The 25,321-nt window shown below is 42.2% G+C and overlaps 1 protein-coding gene across 1 annotated transcript in view; it reads right to left on the bottom strand.

Annotated features, from left to right (window-relative positions):
* MCF2L2 (MCF.2 cell line derived transforming sequence-like 2) overlaps positions 1-25,321 on the bottom strand; it is a 191,270-nt gene that overhangs the window by 42,331 nt on the left and 123,618 nt on the right. The window contains exon 17 of the mRNA XM_075098389.1: positions 1,036-1,102. Coding sequence (XP_074954490.1) covers positions 1,036-1,102 — 67 coding nt within the window. The remainder of the gene's footprint in view (positions 1-1,035; positions 1,103-25,321) is intronic.

Below are 25,321 nucleotides of genomic sequence, written 5' to 3'. Positions count from 1 at the left end.
CAGCTTCTGTTTTGCTCCCATGAATTTCTGATGCTTCTAATTTTCCCCCGAGCCTTTACCCCTGATAGCTGAGCAAATACATTTTTAACCACAAATGGAGAGATTATTGGTTTAACAAAAAAGATGAAATTATGTCCCTAGGATTCAAAAGCCATTTTGGTCATGTAGGGATGGAAACTGCTAAGTCTGATAGACACATATCTTTCTGCTACACTGCTTCATTGCAAAAGGGTTAGTTTGGATTTATTTGTTGAACTGTGGTATTTAGCTTGATTATTTGGTTGTTTCTTGTAGAAACTGGATTGTGTTTCTTCAATAAAAACTTTGAAAGAAGAACATTCTGAGTGCAGGTTTTACACTTAAGAGTAATATTTCAATTATCAGAGCTGTCAGCTCCCACAGATCAAATCCAACAAAGCAGCAACCACATGGTTGTAAAAAGAAACTACCCAGTCCTTCAAGTCCCACCCAAATATAAGCATGATTGAGCCCTGCTCAGCCTCCATCCTCCTACAGACTATGGACCTCAGACTCCACACACAGAGAGCATACTGGTTTCAAAAGCTCAAGAGTTGTATCTGCAGCGTGAGCTGCTCTTTTCTGTGTTCAGCCACTGCATGGGAAAATAAACAAGACAAGGGAGAGGGCCTTCCTTTTTCTCAATCATTTTACAAACCTACATTCACAGGAATTTAGTGTCTGGCCCCATGGAAATCAAGGATGATGTTTCTGAGGCCTATTGATGATATTTTGAAAAGGCACACTACTAACTATTCCTCTGTCCATAACTTTGAGAACCATGCAACCTTCTGTGGGCTGGGGTCAGAAAAGGTGCCTCTTCCATTTAGCCCTGAGGAAAGATGTGCTAAACACCCTTCTCATTTTCCATCTTCAAGGCTGAGCTATCTTGCTACCAGAGCCTGTGTGCTATAAACACCAGGTCGGGGGTGAGAGTGCTCAGCCCATGAAGGATGCACACCCACAGTGATGACTTAGAGGTCAAGCAACAGAATTCATTTCACAAGAATTTCTTACCTCTATTATACTTTGAAGTTCTTCTACATAAACCCGTTCTGTTTCTATCAACTCATTGATTATGTGGCTAAAAGACAAGAAAGGTGGAGAGTTACAGTGTTTACCAACAGTTCAGCAAAGCACACATGAAAGAAAAAAATTGTGTTCTTTGCATATTCCTGTTTATGCTTGACTACACAAAAAAAAACCCTCCAAAGGTCATTTCTCCATATGTCAATATTGTGCCTTGTTGATAAGCTTAAAAGTCCTAAACATCCCTTCGACTCTTATTTTTTCAGCTCATTTTAAACTTCATCTCGGTTGCTTCTGTCATTTTTATACTTACAAATCTGAATAAAAAGATTGTAAAATGCCCCAGAAGGCAAAAAAACAAAGTTTCCTGTTCTAATAATAACTAACAATACTCAACAAAAGAGGATTATATTTCCCAAGCCTATGTTACATTTAGTTTTTGCTTTCTTTTATAAAATACACAAATTGGTGATTAGGTTTCCTTTGTTTAATACACTGCAAAAACAGGCAACAGGATGATACCAGAAGTCTGAAAACATGAAAGTAAATTAGCGCAAAATATTTAAATATATTTTGGACTTTTCATTTCTTATATTGGTTCAATGTCCTAGGTAAGTTGGAGACATATATCTTGAAGATGCCTGGTTTATTTCACAGAAACATGAGTGTAACCAATTCTCTTTTGGACAAATAACTAATTAGATTTTAAAACAAAATTGCATTGAATCTTTCAACTTTTTTTTTAGGCATCAGTTGTCCCATATTCTCAAGAAAATGCTCTTTAATACTCCAGAGGTTTGAGCAGTTTCTCCAAGTAGAAAAGGACTACTGCTTAGCATTCCTTTCCTGGTCCACGCTTTGCAAGAGTCTGTAACCACGCAGCTACATCAAGCAAAACCACATCACCAGAGGACATTAGGGCGTAGTGTCTAGAGGAACTAGAATGTGGCCAGCCATAAGCAGCACACAACCTGAGGCTAGTAAAGTGTAGGCAACTATTGGCGTCAATACCAGCACATGCATTTGTCCAATATCTCTGTGTATATACATTAGGGTAAAGATTAAATCAGTGATGGCTAGAAAGAAGGAAAATATCTTGTGCTTGGAGACCCCTCTACCTCAGGAGTACCTGCCACACTACACATACAATCAGTACCATTAATCCCAGGTTTTCCCCTGGAAATGTACTTGCCTAGCATGCCAAAGACATCATGGTGTGTCTGGAGGGTAACCTCCACAGTAAATGCTACAGGAACCACATTTTTTGGCAAAAAATACAGATTCCTGGTATTTTTGTAAAGAGGTCTCCAAGAGACTGGAGGAGATGGAAATCTGTTGCTCTGCTGCCTTGTGCCAGAAGCTTGAAGCATCTCGAGGCTGCATTTTAGAGGAAAATACAAAGACTAGAAAGTGACTTCTGTCACTCCTGCTGGGAAGTTTGCTCTGCCTATGCCTGGTTACGTGGTTTTTATATAGCACACAAGAGTCATGTAATCAGCCAGACCACATTAGCCCTTTATATCACGAACCACATTTATACTGTTGCATCCACTGTAAGGGGATTTTGGCATTCTCTACATTTTTTAGGATGTCATTTTTGGGATTAATAAATCAATCCCACTTCTGATAAAGACTCCTTTAAATGGTTTGGCCAAGCATTTGAAAGTAAAATACTCATATTTCAGGTAGCTTGAAATACAAAGGCACTGACTAAAAACCTTACTACGTTACTAAAATAGATCCATTGATTTGCTTCAGATTTACCCTGTCTTTTTCAAGGCAACATGGTTTTGCAGACTAGGTGGGAACCACTTACTCTGGTCTCTTAGGCTATTACTGCTTTATGGACCACTGCTTGAGAAACATTATAAATACTGAGAAAACTAGACCTCACCTTCAACTGACCCATAATGTTTCAAATTTTATTATAAAATAACTAGGATTTCATAGGTATCTTGCCTTAAGTAAAGACAAAACTGCAGAGTGTCTACCACAAGGTAGGGAAATGGGTCAGGGCTTACCCTACACAATCTAGGAGTACGGACTCCAGTTAGTTAACCTCCACTTTGATCTCAGTTTGAGATATTTATGCACAGGAAAGACACATCTAGCAGGGAAAAAATGCTATCACCCTTCAAGACTAAGCAATACTATTGAACAAACACGGGTGCAATGGGATTCTGCAGTACTATCCACGATCTCTTAAAGCCAAGGCACATTGGACTCTAACCCTTGCAAGAGCTCTGTCCACATTTCCCTGAATTTGCACACCTTTGAACTGGAAAATATGTTTGGCGTATGCTCAGAGTACTAGATTACTCCTCATGAGATAGAGTATATGCCACTTTAATGCACCTTCATGAGAATTGCACAGTCAATGGCCTAAGAAGCCTTTTGTTAAAAAAATTATTTTACAAACATTAGCACTTGCTTTTACAGCTGACTGAAACAAACAAAGCTCTTATGGTTAAATATGCCTTTCCTTTTAACAGCAATTGAAGTTGGTGAACAGACCAGATGGGAAGGGGCACAAGCAGGTTGCTACAGTTCCAGCATCACTACCACTTGCAGTGATGAATAGAAATCACGAGGACAGTGCATGACTTGTTTCTGGATTCGAAAACTTAGGTTGGTTATCAAACAGAACTAACATACCTCATCAGCCTCAATCCACTCATGATTATCGAGCTACAATACAAACTCTAGTGACAGAAACTTGCTGAATCAGACAGATGTTTGGTGGTCACTATCTACTTCAAACTAAGTAGTTCAAATTACATTTGTAACCCTGGCTATCAGGTTTGGTAGAGAAAATTGGAGATTCAGTTGTCCAGGTAGGCAGCTAGTAGTAGATACAGTAGAACAGACACATGCAAGTATAATTTCCTGTGCAAACTTCATATTTGCATTGGCATGACAGTGTGGCCATAGAAACTGTGCGTTCATCCTGCCTGTGCACACAGCTATGGTCTTTGCAATGACACACAGAAATATTTTAACTTTTAGCACTCTTCAGAGGCAAAGAGCAGTTATATTCTTGGTTCCCTTGGTAGACCAAAGAACTACTGCTCCACACTTACTTCATGAATCGGAGAACAGGTTTCACACTGTTTGAACAGGTTGTTCCATGAGTTACAGGTTTTGAAATATCATCTTTAACTCAGCTCTAACCTAAATTTATTTTAATAAAACCTCAAATTCTGTTTATTATTTCTGTTCTCCAGATCCAGAAGACCTAAATTTTCATGTTGCAGCAATTGGAACTTCTTGAAGTTATTTTAACGGTCGTGATTCACATTTCCAGAGAGCTGCTGCATTGTTTAAAAAATCAGAACAGAGCAGGTGTGACAGAGTCATCAGAGAAATTTAATATTTTAAATCTTTAAATTAATCATTAATGTTATGTTCATCTTACTGTTTATTTACCTGCAAACAAGACATAGATTTTCCAGGTGTTATTTAGTCTGTTACCTAGATTACATTACCAAGATTACATCAGGACTAACTCTGAAGCAAACCCAACACTTAGCTGACAATTATACCTGAAAAGCAAATTATTATTCCATAGGTTTTCTAGTAACTCTCATAAACAAAGAACAGTGTGGTGTCTGTCAAAAGCACAACTCAAAGTAATCCAATAAGTAGAACAGAGGCCTTTAGGTTTCTTTACTATCCATCTTTCTATGAAAGATGAGGCAAAAATGAATTGTTTTAATCTTTTCTGAATCCTAATTTAACACAGAGTACCAGCTCTTGAATCCCCATTGCAAGAAATCTGTTTTTTTCAATTGATTTAATAATCCTAATTTTGTTTGGAAACATTGTCCATTCAGGGCATTTTAAAAAAATCATATATGAGGAATGTATTATTAGAGGAAGTTCTGTGGGGCTGTTAAGATACTGCTCTTGTAGTTATGGGGTTGTCATAAAATCTAACACAATTCTTTAAGAAGATTTAATTTTATTATTTAACTTAATTCTATATGTGGATTTTTACCAAGAGTAAATGCTTGAGCTTTTGTGTTATGAAAAACTTCTCTAACTAACCCTTTCACTCCTTGTAAAGGTTGTGTTAGACATTGTATCATCTTGGTTTCAATGACAATGAAACAGATGGTATTCCTTCAGCTCCTGGTTAGAGTTCAAGAGCTTTGTATCACTAAACCATGAGTCTGTACATAAAGGGTAATAATTTTCCAATATTTCTCTGCAGTGAGATAGCAGGATTTGCTGCCTAAATAAGACTTCCACTGCTCAGGTTTTTTGGTGGGGGGTTTTATTGTTGTTCTTTGTTTTTAACTGTAGCCTTTTTCAAACCACAAATTGTGTCCACATGCAATAAGAGGAATTTGACCCAACATGCAGCATTCTGTCAGACTCAGCACACATCTTTAGAGCTGTTTGTACACTTGTATCTTAGTACCCATGGCCAAGTACATCTCTGGGATTTCCTACTTGGAACACAGGAGCTGTATGCTTAAGCGTCCCACTGTCCGTCCCCAAAGCAGAGTACTTGTCATGCTTCTGCAAAGGGCTCGTGGCCACAAATTCTGTTCCCAGGGCTGCCACTGGTTGAGAGTGTTGTATGATATAATGCATCCATCTATCTATCTGTGCACATCTCCAGATTTTATTTTACATGATAACACCACTATTCTGTATTTCCTTCTCTAATAGCATCGGTGCTACAGCAGTCACCCAGAACAAACCCATCAGAAAAGAGCTTTCCTTAGCTCCAGTGCTCCCAGAGTAACTTACCTGAATTGCTCGCCAAATAATGTCTACAGCAGGAAAATCTCAAACATTAAAGGCTGTTGCACATGAATCACTCCTTTGTCGGCTGTTAACAATACAAAGTTGTGCACTTGGTCAAGGGCCTTCCACAGTCCTTAGAATTGCCCTAACAAAGATGCAGTTTAAGAACAGTAAACTAAAAAGCTACATAAATGTGTCTTGCTGCTGCGGGGGAAAGTGTTGAGACAGTATAAAGGAGATACTTTTATGCTCACTGCATGAGCATGCTAGATTGATAAATGATGAAGTAGAGAGCTCACTGTGTGGTACAAGGAATTTAATGGCATTTGAGGTACTCTAACGGCCTAGAAAACTGGTAGTGACATAATCTGATTTACATTAGGCCATGAGGGGAGAAATGTGAAATGTTCATCATCTCTTCCAGGAAGTCATGGGGCAGCAAGGGTAACTCAGCATGCACATGCTGAGAGTATCATATTTAAGGAAAATATGATGCAGCAATTGACATGACTATTGTCACCGGCAGTTCATCCAACTCCCTTTTTCCCTTTTATGATCTCAACAAGCACGACTAGGTTAGAAGGCATTTCTGGTGACCAGCTACATCGTAAGTCCTATTCATGTTATCCAACATTTGAACAAATCTAATACTGCAAATGCAGACATATGTGTCTAAAGGGCATTGGACTGTAGATAAGAAATGAAGACAAATGCAGCTAATCCATTGTCTTTCTAACTGCTAATAAGAAAGTACAGGCACCAGGGTTCACACTAATGTTTCTGCCAATAATATCAGAAATTACACAGAAAGTGAAACAGCGAAGGAACGAAAAAGCATACAAATAAAATGAAGAATATAAGCTTATCAATAGCAGACTAGAGATACAGGCCCTTAATGTATTTAGAGTTTTAAACTTTGCTCACAGTTCATTCAGTCTCTCTTTTTTTCTGTGCCCATGTCCAAACTACATAGCAAAGTTTCATGCAGGTTTCTACCAGCTTCTGAGGGCTTTTCTCCAGTCTCCAGTGCTGCCACACACACTGTTCACTATCCTAAATCAGAGTCCTGGTTCTGACTGGGAAAGAGCTAATTTTCCTCCCAGTAGCTGGTGCAGTGCTGTGTTTTAGATTTAGCGTGAGAATAATGTGATAACACACTGATGTTTTAGTTGTTGCTGAGCAGTGTTTATACTAAGTCAAGGACTTGTCAGCTTCCCATGGTCTGCCAGAGAGGAGGTGCACAAGAAACTGGGAGGGGGGCACAGCCAGGACAGCTGACCCAAACTGACCAGAAGGATATTCCATACCATATGACATCATGCCCCGTATGTAAACTTGGGGGAGTTGGCCAGGGGCAGCGATTGCTGCTCGGGGACAGGCTGGGCATTGGTTGGTGGGTGGTGAGTGGTTGCATCACTTTTTTTTTCCTGGGTTTTGTTTCTCTCTCTCTTTTTGCTGTTTTCCTTTTCAAAAATAATAGTAGTAGTAGTAGTAATAATAATAATAATAATCTTTACATATATATACATAAAATTGTTATTATGATTACTTTTATACTTCAATCATTAATCTGTTCTTATCTAAACCCATGCGTTTCCTTACTTTTACCCTTCCAGTCGTCTCCCCCATCCCACTGCAGGGGAGGGTGAGCGAGCGGCTGCGTGGTTCTTAGTTGCTGGTGTTAAACCACAGCAGTCAGCAGACAGGTCCCTTGGAGGTAGCAGCGGACACAGCACTGATATATCTGCCATTCCACCCACTTTTGTATTTGCTTTGCCCTTTACAGAGAAACATGAAAACAGGAGATGGAGCCAGGAGGGACCACTTGAAATCCTGCCTTTGGTGCTACGGGACTGTTCATGGTTAGGCCAGTAAGTACGGGAACTTGCATCCTATAAACAGGCTCATTGCAGTTGGCTGAGTCTGAGAGGATTTGGAGGTAATTTCAGAATAGAAGCAGCTTGCAGCCTTGACTGTGGACTCAGTATTGTGGTTACAGGCGAGACACAAACACTCCCCTTGGTGACAGGAAAGTGGAGAAAGAAACAGGTGTAACTGGGATGTGAGGTAAAGGAGGGGGTGAGATCTTCCACACTCCATTGTTCCTTCATTTCAGAGACACTTTACAAGAATATAAGGTTTGGATGGCAGCAGTCCAAAGACAGCAGAACTCTGATTTGGCTGAACGTTATGGGCAGCTCTCACAAGGATAGTTCTTTGCCAGGATCATTCCCAAGTAAGCAGGCCATCTCAGCTCAGACGGTGAAGGATTAGGCATCTGACCTGAAGGTCTAAGGTTTCCATGGAGTCTGAGAAATCCCTAAGATCCTATCTGTAAGCATCCCTTTTGCCAGTAAGCCTTCACTCCACCGGAGTATACTTGCTCCTTCCCCAGATAAACAAACTAGAAGAAAACTCACTAAATTAGAAGAATTCCAAAGGTGGAATACTCTGCTCCCAGTAATACTTGACCCACTAGCTTTCCTGGTGTGGAAATAGTGACATGAAACACCACTCAGGAGAACAAGGCCAGCTTTCCCTCTGGGGAGGGAGTTTACTATGTGTCCTAGCAGATAGGGCTCAGCCACCACTCACCTGGCAAGCACTCTGTATGGCAGGGCTTTTGCTGCTACCATAACTTGGCAGACTTGGGATGTGGCAGGGAGAGATCACACCCAGGCCCACTGATGTGATGTTGTCATATGTTCCTCCAGCAAAGGAAACTTCTTGTTATGGGAAACAGTTAAAATGCATGAACCAGCTCACATTTCTCTGACTTACTGATCTGGGTTTCTAATGAAACATCATGGCCTTATCTACAGTAACACCGCACTTCCCACAGGTGTGATTTTACATCAGTTTCCTTTGGGCAGGTTATTCTTGCTTTGGCAACCATGACATCTTGTGGCCCTGCAGCACTACTAAGATCTCACACATTGAGCCAGTTTCCACCTGAAATGAATCCTAGCTTTGAGAGGCACTGCAGTGCCGGCACAATAAGAAGGAAGGAGAAAGTAATACGAAAACTATTTCTACTTTGCCATTAGTCCTCTCTCCAACCTCTGGCAGGTTAGTCATGCCATGCTGAAGTGAAGAAAAAAAAAAATTGCATAAAGGATTCTCTCCAACAGGAATGAGAATGTAGGAGCTGCAAAGGACAGCAAAGTATCGGGAGGAGACTTGCTTTTAGCCAAGGTTGTAAGTGGAACCTTGAAACCAAGGTAAATGCTGGTATTAATTAGCACCCTTCAGTTGTAGTGGTGCATTTCTCTATCCATCACTGCCTGTGCTGACATTTAGACCAAATGTAGCCATTTATATTGCTTTGCACTGTGCAAATGACAACTAGCAATGTTGTTAACCGAGTATAAACTAATTCAGCACTGCGTTGTCTTGCGGCAACAAAACTTTGTAAATAGGTATTTATATGAGCTGGCTTCCTCTGGTAACTGAGAGCAGACTACTAGGAAGGTTCTCACCACAGTAACTATAAAGAGGACATGTATTAGTGCATTATATATTAATAACTGGTCCTCCTTCCTTCTGCCTTAATAACAGAAGGAAAAGGAAATGTAATTGCATGGCTGGCCAAGCTCCCCAGGTGTCGGGTCATGGTGCAGTTCGGTATCACAATAATTCTGGTGGGAGTAGTGTCAGATTGTTTCTCTGCTGTGGTATGTGCTACCTTAAAAAACCCAATCAAATATGAAACACTAAGCAGAAATAATATCTAGAGACTACCACAACCTATTAACATCTCCTCTGGCTAAATCTCAATGGCTTTTTGATCATACAGTTACTATTTGTGCATCCTCCTCATATGGCAACAAAAAACTAATTCAGAATTTTTGTTTCCATAACTGTGCTTCTTTTCTAACAACCGCACCAGCTCACTTCCATTCACAAATCTTGTTTCTATGCCTGGATTTGCCATCACTGGTGCCTGTCCTGATAAGGAGTCTTTTGCCAGAAAGGGAAATTGATCCATCGAATAGAACTAAACCAGTGAGCTTTTCAAAAAAAAACCCAAACCCAACCCATAAATCACAATTTGCACTCCAAAATTATTATGCTGCAGAAAACCTGTCTGCATGACTGCTGTGGAGCCAGCAAATGCAGCACTCATGCACGGGTACTCATACCTGTCTTGCAAAAACCCATGGTGCTTGAAAGATGAAAAGTTAGTATTTGCAACAGCTGAAACAGCACAATACCAGCGTGCAAGAGACAAAAAATCAGTTGAATTTACTAAATTAATAAAAATAAAATAAATATCAACTTTATAAATACATCTAATTTACACAGAGATCTAATTAAACCAAAAATACTGGCTTTTTAAATACCTGAGGCTTCAAAAACAAGAGAAAGGACAGAACGGAACTGTGTGCAGTGCAACAGATACATATACTTGGAATAAACATCAACATTGGACAGAGTTGTAGATACACATAATAGAAGGGAGAGTGAAAAAATTTAGTGGCTTGCAAAAATGAGCGCAGCCGTAAAGATCATCTTGACCCAGCACTCCTGACTAGTCTTAAGTGTTGTCATATTTCTATTTCTGAATGTAAATAAAATATAACAAAATTCTATTTTTTGAAAAGGTATCTCCTTTGTAGGTAGAAAATGGTGAAAATCTCACTGTTCCAGTGGAAATAGAATCAGCAATAAATAGCACATCCAGTTTTGAACTAGAAATTGCTACAAGAAATTCTAAGCCTGGCCTTATCTTAAAATCTCAAAATTATCTCTGTGCTATGGAATCAAAAGAAATGACAGCATGTTAGCTGCTGCATAGAAGAAACTTCCATTCCACCTACATAATTGCTTTTAAAAGGAATTTTTTTTCATTTCTCACAGTGCTGAAAGTGCCTTTCCCAGTTGAAAAGTATTCTCAGCTGAGATTGTGCAACAGCTCAAGTGAAAATTAAGTAATGAGTCAGTTGCTGTACTTTACCCCCTAAGGTGGAACGAAAGATCATTCTGGACATAAGAACATTTGTTGGAATGGAACTTTGTATTTGTTAGTTGATACCGAAAACATTTCTGATTTCTCTGACACACATTCCTTCCCCCCCACCCCCCCCCCAAATGAAAGACAGCAATGCCTTGAAAGAACAATGATTGTACTTCAAGTACATTTCATGACTGCAAAGGAACCCCAACTAACAAACTTTGAGAAGCATAAGGGATTTAGATAGTATGCTCCATCTCATCTGAAAATTAGTATCTCTAGTGAAGATATTGTAGTTCCTTGCCTGGGTGGTCCTATTCTGCTGCAATGTCAAATGGATTTGCTTGAGTTATTATGGAAGTTCTTCTGATCAGAAGGATTGTATCTTTGTTAGAAATATATTTCACCACCAAAGTCACCATTTATAATATTTTGCTTTTTCTGAAGTGATCTGATCTCGTCACATATAAGGAATTGTCCCACATTCATTGTTCCCAAAACAAATTACCTTGGGGAAATATTTTTATATCTCTTAATTAGTTGACCTACATTATAGGAACCAGAACGTAGTTGTTAATGGAGAGGCAAATTAATTAAATCACCTACAGAGAGGAATAATATTAATAGAGGAGTAAAAACCAAGCAAGAATTCTTTCTTATCTCAGCTGTGCATCTACACAGAAGTAATGCAGCTCTGTACACAAATCTGAGCTGGCTTTACACAATATGGATGCTGCAGACTGGTCCTCACTGTAGGCCAAAGTAATATGCCAAGTAGTTGGGTAAATATTTTTCAACTACCCATATTTGTAAACCACGCATCAGGCCCACCTTGTGATTTTGGTCTTATGACCTTGCAGCTGCACCATTTCTATTTGATCGTAAATATATATTTAGCTTTGTGATATCTCAGCATTGAGTAATCAATTAGCTAAAAGCAAGTGAATAGTTTATAGATCAAACTTTCTGCTAATGTAACTGCTAAATGATATTAGTGTTAGGTGTATTTTAGTAGGTTTTAGTTGGTTGCTAGTAGGTTGTTATCCATACAAGCTACTTAACATACACATGCTTGTAAAATATCTGCGTGTAACTGAGACATTGCACGTTAACCAGCTGCTCCCATAACATGGAGCTTTCCATGTGATTTCTTAGCATTGTTTGCTTGCTGGAGATTATGAGTATTTACATATAGGCCACAGAATTAACTTAATGAATCAAATTTCAATATTCTTCCTTAGAAATATTATCCAATAAAAAGCAAACCTTCTGATTTCTTAGGGCCAGGCAGATCTAGTACAGCTGGATCTTTCATTTACTACAGCAAAGTATATTGCATAAAGGACTTAAAGTAAGGACAGGTGAGAAAGAAATAATTCTTCACTACACTTGCCTGAGAATGGATTTGATATGCTAAACTGAAGTCACTCAAGTTAGGGGCACTCAAGTTTGCCAGACAACAAAGGAAGCTCACTGCTTTTTAAAATATGAAAAAATAAATATATATGCATTTAAAAATTAAATAAAGGTTATTAATATATTCATGTTGAGATTTACCCTCTTACTTGTTTCTAGCTCGTAAGGACTAGAACTTACAGATTACATTCAAAATATAAAACTTCTAAAATAAAGCACTCAAGATTTTGCAAGTCCCATCTTTGTGGGAAATTCACAGGGTTCCTGTGTCCTGGAAGCCATTTTCTTCCTGGATGCTTTTGTCTTAAAAGTTGGAAATAGAGCAGGTAAAAGATTTCTAGATATGTAATAGTTTCTGACTTGTGCAAAAACTATTTAACAGCTTTTTTCAATGCTCAACCTGACTTTTAAGACAGAAACTACTTTCAGTTTACAAGCATATATTTTTCCATTCCTTTGCAGGTAGGATATAATGATATCAAATACCAGTTGACCTTAATGACCAAGAAATCTGATAAAGGCTGACAGTGCTGTAGTTTTTCCCACACAGAGCAGTAAAGCATGATATTTGGTAAAGGTTTTTTTTAATAAAAGCAAAAGTAACAGTGTTAAAAGCCTAAAACTATCAAACAGACAAGACCAAAAAAAAAATAAAACCCAAAAGCAGGTTAAAGGAAGCTTAATGGGAACTATTTACACTGAGAATTCACGTTGACTACTACAGCTCAGGCTCTAAGTAAACCTCAAATGTGCCCACAGCCTCTCGCCAAAATTCTGTGTAATCTCAGGTGGGTATCCTGCTAAGCTGGTGTGACAAAGAAGGATTTAGGCACATGTGACTCTGCTCTGTACAGATTCCTACACCACCCTAATCCCTTACTCCAGAGCACCTCCGTTACGTGGTGCGACTCACATCTCTCATGCCTCTGGTACTCACTTGTCCTCATCCTGTACCTGCAAGGACCTTTTGTGCCATGCAGGGCCCTTTCAGGTTGGGATAGAGAAGCTGAACATGAAACTATTGTTCACTTGATGCAAATGGCAACACAAATACTGTCCTGAAGGGCCACTGCCAGAGGAAGAGAAGAGCTCCAGTGGTTTTGATTCTTGTAGCAGATCTGCTCTTGACAGCTTTGTTCTGCAAGACTTTGGGAGGCCATTTGGGTAGAAGCAGGAATTAGTTTTACTATTAAAATTAATAATTGATTTTACAGACAGCCACGAGTTTATGTTGGAGAGGGCAGACCAGAGAAGTACATGTTGCACTTGGAAGGGAGGGGAGGGGATGGATTTGATGAAGATGCCTAGTGCCTGTGTGGGTTTTATTTCAGTCAGAGATGTGACCCTAAGGAAACTCCATCCTGCAAAACCCACTTCTCCCTGTGATAGAGTGTCAGACATAAAATCTATGGTCCTCCTGCCAGAGCTTTTGTAGATCTCTTGAATATACCCTGCTTTTAAATGTCTTCAGCAATCAGCATTCTGTGGGGCGTGGGGGAAATAAACCAGGTGTTAGTTACAGGACAACAGGAATGGAACAGGGAAAGAAAATCCTGATAGTTAAAATGGAGTTTATGGGAGCAGCTGGAACACACATTCTGCTTTAGTTAATCTCTTCTTGGCACATGTACATCAGTAAATTGTGAACTGCCATGGCTGAGGAGCAAACACATCCTTTTTTTGTGTGTGTGTCATGCTTCCTCTGCAGCGGTAATCTCAGGCAGAGGGGCAGGCAACAATCATACCATTCATCTGCAGCTACCACACTTCACCCAGCAGTGGCTGGGAATCACAGCTCTTAGCAGCATCCATGCCCATTTACTAAGCTATACTTTGGGCAACCCTCTCTACCACACCTCTGGAATGCAGCTGGCTAAATTTTATTATAAACTTAGAGAAAGACGGAGAGACACTGTCTGTTGGAAGATATTCCAAACTTGGAAAGCAGCTTTAGAGAACTGCAGGGTAGATTCCAGCTGGGGAACATGTTCAAAGGGCCACTTTACAAAAAATTCTCACAGTTGCAGAATACAAGAGACTGGGAGGATATTACCCAGTATTTGGGTAACAGTATTACCCCTGTTTCTTGCTTTTTTTCTCTAAGCAGCTGGTAAAGGCCAAGATAATACAATGGGACAGAGAGATTTCTGGTCTCATCCAGGACTGTCATTCCTCCGCTTTTTTCCCTGGAAGAATAGGAAGCTTGGTTTATCAATCTCAGTGGCTGTTAAAGGTCTTACACAAGCCTTGCCTGTGTGGGAAATGTCTAGTTTGCCACTTCAGTGTATGTGGTTAGAATTGGGGCTGGGTGCAGTTGCAATGGTGACTGGAAGAGGTAAGAGCACGCCATACCAGGCAGAGCTATTAGAGAGGCTGGAGCTCTTGGTGTCCTCTACCCATGCACTAATTCTGGCCTGAGAGTACTAGCGGGGGAGCCAGTACAGACAAACAGAACCTATGCATTTTTACCAAGAATAGCATGCTCACTGCCATGTTATTTAGCTCTAATTCAGGTCAGGTGCCATAAAGGCCAGATTGTCCATCACGGTTATTAACTAGGGAACAGCACCTGAAGACAGGTTTGCAATAACTAGAAAAGCATCTGCACCTTCAAATGAGAGGCTACAGAGAAAGATCAGCAACAGTGTACTTAATAATCTGGATAGGTACAGGACCTTTCCAGAGTCTGCAGAGGATCTGTTTGACAGAATCACAGAATCACAGGTTGGAAGGGACCTCAGGGATCATCTAGTCCAACCTTTCTGGGAAGAGCACAGTCTAGACAAGATGGCCCAGCACCTTGTCCAGACGACTCTTGAAGGTGTCCAACGTGGCTGAGTCAACCCCTTCCCCGGGGAGATGATTCCAATGGTTGACTGTTCTCACTGTGAAAATTTTCCCTCTCATGTCCAATTGGAATCTCCCCAGGAGCAACTTGTATCTCCATTCCCCCTTGTCCTCTCCATGGAACTCCTTGTAAAAAGGGAGTCTCTGTCTTCTTTGTAGCTACCCCTTAAGTACTGGTACATGGTGATGAGATCCCCTCTGAGCCTCCTTTTCTCAAGGCTGGATAAACCCAGTTCTCCCAGCCTATCCTTGTATGGCAGCTTCCCAGTCCTGTGATCATCTTGGTGGCCCTTCTCTGAACCCCTTCCAGCCTGTCCACATCCTTTTTGTATAGAGGGGACCAGAACTGTACACAGTACTCCAGGTGTGGCCTGACAAGCGCTGAGTAGAGCGGGATAATGACTTCTTTCTCTCTGCTAGTGATGCCCTTTTTGAAGCAACCCAGCATCCTGTTGGCCTTCTTGGCCACAGCAGCACACTGTTCGCTCATGTTGAGCTTCCTGCCCACCAGGACCCCCAGTCCCTTTCCACAGAGCTGCTCTCCAGCCAGGTGGATCCCAGCCTTTGCTGCACTCACAGATTATGTTTTCCCAGGTGCATGATCTCACACTTGTCCTTGTTGAACTTCATAAGGTTCTTGCTGGCCCACTCCTCCAGCCTATCCAGATCTTCCTGCACACCATCTCTCCCTTCTGGAGTGTCTACTTCCCCACTCAATTTGGTGTCATCTGCAAACTTCATCAGGCTACGCTTGATCCCGTTATCCAGGTCACTTATAAAGATATTGAATAACACTGGGCCCAGTATTGATCCCTGGGGGACTCCACTAGTGACAGGTTACAACTTGGAAAGGGAGCTATTTACCACCACCCTTTGGGTGCGGCCTGTCAGCCAGTTCCCCACCCACTGCACAGACCCCTTGTCTAGGCCATAACACATTAATTTTTCCAGGAGGAGGCTGTTGGGTACTGTATAAAAAGCCTTGGAGAAGTCCAGGTAGACAATGTCCACCGCCTCCCCCATATCAACCAGGCAAGTCACTGTGTCATAGAAGGCCACCAGCTTTGTCAAGCACGATCTGCTTTAGTGAAGCCATGTTGGCTTTTCCCAATCATGTGCTTCATTTGACTTGTGATGGCCCCCAGGAGGATTCGTTCCATAACTTTCCCAGGGATTGAAGTAAGGCTGATGGGCCTATAGTTACCCACATCCTCCCTCAAGCCTTTCTTGTAGATAGGAGTAACGTTTGCCTTCCTCCAGTGCTCTGGGACATCCCCTGTTCCCCACGACTTCTCAAAGATTATGGAGAGTGGCCTCGCAATGACGTCAGCCAGCTCTCTCAACACCCTCGGGTGGATGTCGTCAGGTCCCATTCATTTGTGGGGGTCAGTGTTTGGATCAACCGGCAATTTTGTTCCCAAAGCCTGGGACCCAACAGTGTTGCTAAAGACAGAGGTGAAGAAAGTGTTGAGGACCTCTGCCTTTTCAGCATTGTTGGTGACTGACTCTCCTTTTCTGTTTAACAGTGGGCCTATGTTTTCCTTCTGTTTCTGCTTGTGGTTGGCATGTCTGAAGAAACCTTTCTTGTTATTTTTGACATCTATAGCCAGTTTCAATTCAAGCTGGACTTTCGCTTTTCTAACTGCATCTCCGCACACTCTAGCAATGTCCTTGTAGCTCTCGGCAGAAAATCCCCCACTTCTCCATCTCTGGTATGCTTCCCTTTTGGATTTGAGTAGACCCAGGAGGTCATGGTTGAGCCAAAGGGGCCTCTTGCTCGGCTTACTTCCCTTTCCTTTGTAAGGGATAAACTGGTTTTGTGCTTCCAATAGAGAGTTCTTGAAGAACTCCCAGCACTTACTAGCTCCTTTGTCTTCCATGGAAGCATCCCATGGAAACCCTCCCAACTGAGCCCTGAGTGAACTGAAGTTTGCTCTTCTAAAATCCAGAACCCTTGTCTTAGAGCTGACCTTCAGCACACTCAGCAGGATCCTGAACTCCACAATATTGTGGTCACTGCAGCCAAGGCTGTCACTAACCGAGATATTACAAAGCAGGTTTTCTCAGTTTGTGAATAGCAAGTCCAGCAGTGCCTCATTCCTGGTTGGCACATCTAACATTTGTATGAGGAAGCAGTCCTCTATACATTCCAGGAACTTGGTGGGTGACATGCGAGCTGCCATATTGTTCTTCTAGCAGATGTCTGAATAATTGAAGTCACCCACAAGTGATACTACATAGAACAGAATTTATGTTTAGGCCCATATGAGGAAAGACGGTTCCTGCTGGATGAAAAAATGTAAGTGAATTTTCCAAAGTAAATATAGCATTCTAAACATGAGTACGTCACAAATCTTCCAAACCCAGTTATTATATCCCCGGTTAACAAGTAGCTTGTTAAATACAGGAAGTAAAGTCAGCAGTGATTTACTGAACAGCGCAATTGATAAATCACTGCTCCATTGCATCACTAGCTACACAGGACTGAGTGATCTCCCATCTGCTAAGTCCTGTCTGCTACTACCCTGCAAGCCATGCAATTATTTAGGTCAGCCCAGTGTGGGTGCAAGTCACTGTCAACTGGATTAGGCAACAAGACATGCTCTTTGTACTGCTGTAAATGACAACGTGAAGTGCTCAGCACTCCTTCATGAGCTAATTGACATACAGGAGCCGCATGTTTTTAACTTCAGATCAGTTTAAAAACATATTTCATTGGAACTGGTGTGAGTGTGTATGGGGAAGACAGGTATGCCTTGGCAGCTCTGTCTGGAGAATTTGGCACCCTGAGAGGTGTGATTGTTCCTAGTTTGTTTCAGTGGTTTCTTAGCCTGGAGACTGTCACTGTCCTGCTCTTTAAAAAGAAAGCAGCACCATCTGAACTGAGGTGGTATAAAATCATACCAGCGCCTTCCCTTCTCTTTCCCCATCCATCAGCTTGGCAGTGATAATAGGGCTGAATAACATCCTCTGCTCCTTGGCTTGTGCCTATGCTATCTGGGATTTCAAGGTGTCATTCACGCAAATACAGAAAGGCCAAGGAAGGACTGTCAACCCTCTATGTCAGAGCAAAGCAAGGTTTTTACGGAGAGGTTATATAGCTACAGTTAGGGGACAAACAAACACAGAAACCTTCAGGCCCACATGTGCTCATGTGCTTCTTCTGACAAGATGCATCCAGTCCTAGGTCAACACAAAGCAGCCTTTATTTGCATATACTCTATAAACGCTAAGATGGATCAGGGGGTGGGAGACAGCAGAACTCTACTAAAGTCCTGGATAGGCATAGCAAGTGGCCATCCGAAAGATGATGCAGATTGCTCCCCATCGACTATGTGCTTGCTGAAGTTTCCAATGCTTTTCAAGTGGAGCACACACATTCCTGTGACATAAGGCAAGACAGAAGATACTTGTGATCTTAATCTCCCCATGTGCCTCAAACAAACCAACCATCCAGTATGTGCATGTGGCCAGCTGCATTCCAGGAGTCTGCCCAGCTCCAGCAGGCAGCAGAACAACTGCACAGAAAACAAGTTAAGGAATTCCCGGAATTTCTGAAGAGTATTAAAGTAACCTTAGTATCCAATAGCAAGCAGGTATGAGAGATAATAGCAGAAGTGGCTGCTTATCCCTCTTTGATACTTGGTTAAGTGCAAATTTTGTAAGAAAGCATGTGAATGTTGAGAGTGTTTATTTCAGCTTTTCTCTGCCTCACAGATTCTTTGGAAGCAAGGACACAAGGACTTCACAAAGCCTCCAGAACACTCAGTAAACCACTGTATTGTAACAATAAGATATTTTTTTCCTCTGGTTCATAATTTTCCCAGTTTCCAGAACTATTTGGGTCTACGGTAGAAATATGTCTCCTTTTGCTATTCTACACACATTTCTATCAGCAGCAAGATCTCCCTACAGGGTAGCATACACTTTGCTTCAGAGATCTTCCCAACCCTTTAGGCTGTAATTAGACTTGTAAGTGTTGGAGCCAATCTGCCCAACAGGGAAGCTTCTCTGAAAACAAAGATTTTGGAGAAGTTGAAAGAGGTGATGGCAAACAAGAAATGGCTAGTGGCTTCTTGAAATTTCTCCTGCTGACTGCTCTTTCATTAAGTCTGGTGAAAGAAAACAGTTCTCTGTGCCTAACAATAAAGCCAAGAACACAGTTTCTCTTTTAAAATGTAGGCTTCAAGTTCTTCCCCTCTATGAGCTGGAAGTTTTCATGAGTCTGGAAATTAGACTGGAAAGACACACTGTTGGGGTTCTACTGTAACCTTTATGTCTCAACCACTCACCAATATCACCTTATCTCTCAATTGTAATAGAAGTCTATGTTATGTTATGTTATGATCTTTGTTACATCTTGCATTTACACACTGTAGGGAAACCTTTGCAATGCATCTTACTTATGCCATATAAAAGGGGAAACTCATTCCCCCTTTTGGGGTTGTTCAGTTTGGAAAAAAGAAAGGTCTGAGGAGACCTTATTACAGCCTTTCAAAATATAAAGGGGGCTTATAAGAAAGAGACATTAACCAAGGCCTGTAGTGACAGGACAAGGGGCAATAGTTTTAAACTGAAAGAGGGCAGATTTAGATTGTACAAAAGGAAGAAATTTTTTAAGATGGGGGTCATGAGACACTGGAACAGGTTGCCCAGAGAAGTTGTGGATGCCCCACCATTGGAAGTGTTCAAAGTAAGGATGCACATCTTGATCCAGTGAAAGATGTCCCTGCCCAAGGTAGGGTGTGGTGGACTAGATGACCTCTGGGTCCATTCCAACGCAAACCATTCTATGATGCTATGATTTCTCTCTGCCTCCTGTAGCAGCTCTGCATCTTTGGCCAATAACTAACAAAACCAGAGAGCTTAGTTCCTCTTTCCTGCCATATGTAGCTCTGATGATTACAAGAAGCACTTGGACACCAAAGCTTTCAGCAGCACTCCCTAAGCTAACAGTATTTTTGATACCAGCTCACACCTAAATTTAGCAATTCCCAGACCTAACATCAGTGCAACTTAGCTATTGCTGATTTAGAATAGGGCTCTGGCACAATATTCTCATTCTGTAAATAGCTTCTAATTCTTAACCCAGGGCAGAAAAGCTATCCTATTCTACCCACAAAACCTGATGATTCAGTGATATACTCAGGTTATTCTCATGTTCAGAGTGATGCACAGACTGATTTATGAAGTCCTTGTTAGACCAATAACACTGAGGGTAGGCCTGACCCAGATACTAAGATACACTAAAATTAAAGGACTGTTAAATTTATATCATATCCAAATATGCAGTTGGAACCTGTCATTTAAGGGCATAAACACCTTCAAGCATAGACCCGCAGGTTGCATGCTCCAGGATGTGAGTTTGCAAAGTGACAGCTGGCTGCTAGTGTGCAGAAGTGGTGCCAGATGCTGCACAGATTACCTCAGACGTAAAGCAAACTTTATGTGCATGTTTAGACGATAAGCAAGGAGTTTAGACTGTGTACATGCTTGGAGATTGTTTTGCATGTATGCAGAAGTGCTCCATGCATACACAGCAGCTAGGGCCACCCTGTAATCTTAAACTTGACTCTCATTTAAGTCCCATAAACCATAGAATCACAGAATCATTAAGGTTGGAAAAGACCTCTAAGACCATCAAGTCCAACCGTCAGCCCAACACCCCCCGGTCTCCTAAACCATGTCCTGAACTGCCAAGTCTACATGGTTTTTTTTAACACCTCCAAGGATGGTAACTCCCCCACCTCTCTGGGCAGCCTGTGCCAATGCCTAACAACCCTTTCAGCAAAGAAATTTTTCCTCATATCAATCTAAACCTCCCCTGGCACAGCTTGCGGCTGTTTCCTCTAGTCTATCACTCGTTTCTTGGGTGACCAACCCCACCCTCACTCCAGCCCCTCTCAGGCAGCTGCAGAGAGCGAGAAGGGCTCCCCTCAGCCTCCCCTTCTCCAGGCTAAACCCCCCCAGCTCCCTCAGCCGCTCCCCAGCACACTTGTGCTCCAGACCCTGCCCAAGCTCTGTTGCCCTTCTCTGGACACGCTCCAGCCCCTCAAGGGCCTTCTTGTCCTGAGGGGCCCAAACCTGAGCCCAGCATTCGAGGTGGGGCCTCACCAGGGCCGAGCACAGGGGCCCCATCCCTGCCCGGCTCCTGCTGGCCACACCAGTGCTGACACAAGCCCGGGGGCTGGTGGCCTCCTTGGCCACCTGGGCACTGCTGGCTCATGCCCAGCCGGCTGTCAGCCAGCACCCCCAGGGCCTTCTCCGCCGGGCGCTTCCCAGCCCCTCTACCCCAGGCCTGGAGCGTTGCCTGGGGTTGGTGTGACCCAAGGGCAGGACCCGGCCCTTGGCCTTGTTGAATCTCATACCGTTGGCCTCGGCCCATCGATCCAGCCTGTCCTGGTCGCTCTGCAGAGCCTTCCTGCCCTCGAGCAGATCAACACTCCTGCCCGATTTGGTGTCATCTGCAAACTGACTGAGGGTGCACTCAATCCCCTCATCCAGATCATTTATAAAGATATTAAACAAGACTGGCCCCAACACTGAGCCCTGGGGAGCCCCGCTCATGACCGGCCGCCAGCTGGATTCAGCTCCATTCACCACAACTCTCTGGGCTCGGCCAGCCAGACAGTTTTTTACCCAGGAAAGAACACACCCATCCAAGCCATGAGCCACCAGCATCTCTAGGAGGATGCTGTGGGAGACAGTGTCAAAGGCTTTGCTAAAGCCCAGGCAGACACACCCACAGCCCCTCCCTCATCCACCAGGCAGGTCACCCTGTCATAGAAGGAGATCAGGTTGGTCAGGCAGGACCTGCCTTTTGTGAAGCCGTGCTGGCTGGGCCCGATACCCTGGCTGTCCTGCACATGCCTGGTGAACTCACTCAAGATGTATCGCTCCATAACTTTCCCCAGTACCAAGGTCAGGCTGACAGGCCTGTAGTTCCCCAGATCCTCCTTCCAGCCCTTCTTGTAGATGAGTGTCACATTGGCAAGCCTCCAGTCATCTGGGACCTCCCCTGTTAACCAGGACTGATGGTAAATGATGGGGAGTGGCTTGGCAAGCTCCTCTGCTAGTTCCCTCCGTGCTCTCGGGTGGATCCCATCTGGCCCCATGGACTTGTGAGTGTCCAGGTGGCTCAGCAGGTCATAAACTGCTTCATCCTGGATTATGGGGAGTTTCTCCTGCTCTCTGTCCCTGTCTTCTAGCTCAGTGGCCTGAATACTGTGGGGATAACTGATCTGGCTGTTAAAGACTGAGGCAAAGAAGGCATTTAGTAACTCAGCCTTTTCCTCATTCTTGGTGGCGATGTTCCCCTTCACGTCCAATAGAGGATGGAGATTCTCCTTGGCTCTCTTTTTGTTGTTAATATATTTGTAAAAATAATTTTTGTTATCCCTTACAACAGTGGCCAGAATGAGATCTAGCTGGGCTTTTGCCTTTCTAATGATAGGCAAATGATACCTCAGACTTCAAACCTTAGAGCTGGCTATTCATGAAGTTAATTCTATCTGACTATAAACTCAAGGAGAGCTTACAGTCTCATAAGAATTAATTCAGAAAGCAGGGTTTATGCTGCTTACATGACATGCCACATCTGAGTACAAAACCACCAATGTCTTGCAATTTTCTAGCTTATTTTTCAGTAGTAATAGAAATGAATGAAAATCAGACATGACTACTACTGTAACTCCTGCCACTGCACACCTATCACTTCAATATGTATGTTGCTGTGCTTACAGGTGACCACTGTCAAAGCCAGTTGATGACCCACTGATAACACCAACACCACGTGCAAGATCTGGCGTGTCATCTCATTAAAAGAGTTAAGCTGTGGTCAGAAAGCCCAAGAACAGATGTCATACTTTTGTGTTTTCAAAGGGAAGCACTCACATTGACTAACAAGATCTCCCAGCCCTTGTTGCAAAGCGGACTAGAAAAATGATGGGTGGATCGGATCCAAAGCCAATCAACATAAAATATTACAAATTTACAGGAAATTCAACTTCATATCTGATGGGGTTTAATATCAACTGTTTGGATGCAGTTTCTTGATCTGTTTACCCACTCCGTATCTATGAAGGAATAAATATGCACCTTCACATGCTCCCAGTCACCTCCATTCTGTCCCTTCCCTTGCATTTGACAGGGATTGTTGACCAGCAGGGGCACTCAGATAAACCGGTGGGCAAGACGAGTTGACCCAACTCAAAATTAACCTCACAAAAAGAAAAAAAGTCTTACTAGTTGCACAGTTGTAGCTGTACGAGGGATGCAAATGGACTACGTGGGGTGGGTGTGGGGAAAGAGGAAGGGACACCAGCAGCCCTAAACGAGCTTAGACTGATTGTGAAACCGTCATCAGAATAGACCTATGAATCAGATTTCCTTTCCTAAAATGATACCACAGAACAGCTGACCAAATCAGCTGCCCATAATAACGTTTGAACATAAATTGCAAAATATCACAGTAATGTAGTTAATGCATATAAGATACCAAGGAGTCCAGTAGTTAGGACTCCATGAATTTTGGTCAGCTTGCTATAATAACATCTATACAGGCTGCCTCCAGTCACTGGTGTAAATGAACTAGAAAGGGTTGCTCTCCTTGCAATTTTACCAAAAATGCCCAAATATTTCATCCATAGAGTCTGAGCTCAGAGTCATGTGATTATGAAAGACCATCAGATTTCTCATACAAGAGATATATCATGGATACACAGAAAGATTTGAAAATGTAAACCAAAACACTCTCAGTTAAAACGTAACAAGAGAGTTACAAAGGCCACTTGATAGTAAAGGCAATGAGAGTCCAAAATTATGATTTTTGAAAGGAGGCTGCTGGCTTGCCCTAATCAACACAACTGTGCTTCTGGATTTAAAAATCCTCTTTATAGAAGCAGGTTTCTGCATTACTTTGTCTTTTCTAGAAACAAATGGCTTTAGGGAAATTCCCTCCTACTTTCCTCTCCCACTGGGCAAGAACAGCTAAATGTACACTGCTCATACAACAGTAGGAAACAGGAACAGCAGAGCAGCTTAACACAAATCTGCAGGAATTGCAATTCATTCTATGAAATCGTAACATCTAGGTATTTCTCCCTGTTCTGTTGAATCTTACCAATTCATTATTTATGGTGAAATAGGGCCTGAAGACTCCAGCCAGACCTGAGGCCAACTGTGCCAGATGGCTGTATGCGTACCAGGAATCAGCCTGTCTGAAAGCCCATTCCTGCAAGCATGCGGCTGTACTCTCCTGCATCCATTCTCAAGTATTAGTCCTTACGCCAATAAACCATTTTGCTTTCTAAACGCCTGTGAAGACCTGAGCCTGTGTGTGCTGTAGGAGTGCATAACAGAGTATGATTACCACACAGGGTAGGCGTTCCCTGGAGAAAAACATGTGCGAGGTGCTTTTTAGAACAGCATACTTTATAGCGCTGTTTCCTTTTTTGCTGGTTTAGATATGCAACCTGCTATGCACCTCTGCCAGGGCTGAGGCCAAAGTGGACAAGATCTGGCTGGGATTTAATTTATAAACCAATAAGGCTGATATTCTTAAAAAAACCTCCCTAACAACATTACTGGGGAAAAGGAAGACGTGGAGCTTTATTTCTGAATAAGTTCTTATCTCAGCAGAGAATCTGATCCCAACAGGATTTTGGCTTGAAAGGGGGGAAAAAAAAAACAAACAAGGGGAGGGGGAAGACAGAGAGAACAGAGTAAGTCAATTTTTTTTTATTATTACCAGAAAATAAAACCCCTGAAGTGATACAGATAGAAATTGTCCTACAGTAATTTCAGGTCAGAAGCAGGATGAAGTCTGCTTACTTCACTGACAGAGGTGCCTCTTTTAAACTGGGGAAGATTCAGATCAACCAGGATGGGAAATTAGTGAACACAAATGAAAGGTTGTCGATCCTTTGAGCAGATGTCACTTTTCAGGAGAAAAGTGGACACAACTGTAAGACAAACTCAGTCACGCCAAAGTCCATTGTAGTGCTGGTTAGAAGCAATCATTTTTTGTTCAATAATTTAAATACCTCTGACTTCCTTTCCATGGACCTGGTTCTTAGAATTTTACAATTATGTCTGAATTGTGTTTCCCCATACACACACCTTAAATTTTAAAGGTATCTCCTGATTTTGAAAATGTGACTCCTTGAAGCTGTATTTTCTGGAAACTGCGTTACCAAGACACAGTTAACACAGAAATATTTTGGGTTTAATTTTTAAATGTCTTTGGAACATTTGACTTCGGAAGGCTCCAAGTTGAGACTTCTTCATGCTTGTGTTTGGCAA

This window comes from Phalacrocorax aristotelis, chromosome 7 (genome assembly GCF_949628215.1).
Source record: "Phalacrocorax aristotelis chromosome 7, bGulAri2.1, whole genome shotgun sequence".
In the NCBI taxonomy this organism is placed as follows: Eukaryota; Metazoa; Chordata; class Aves; order Suliformes; family Phalacrocoracidae; genus Phalacrocorax; species Phalacrocorax aristotelis.
The sequence above is the reverse complement of the archived record's forward strand: the minus strand, read 5'-3'. Positions and strand labels throughout refer to the sequence as shown.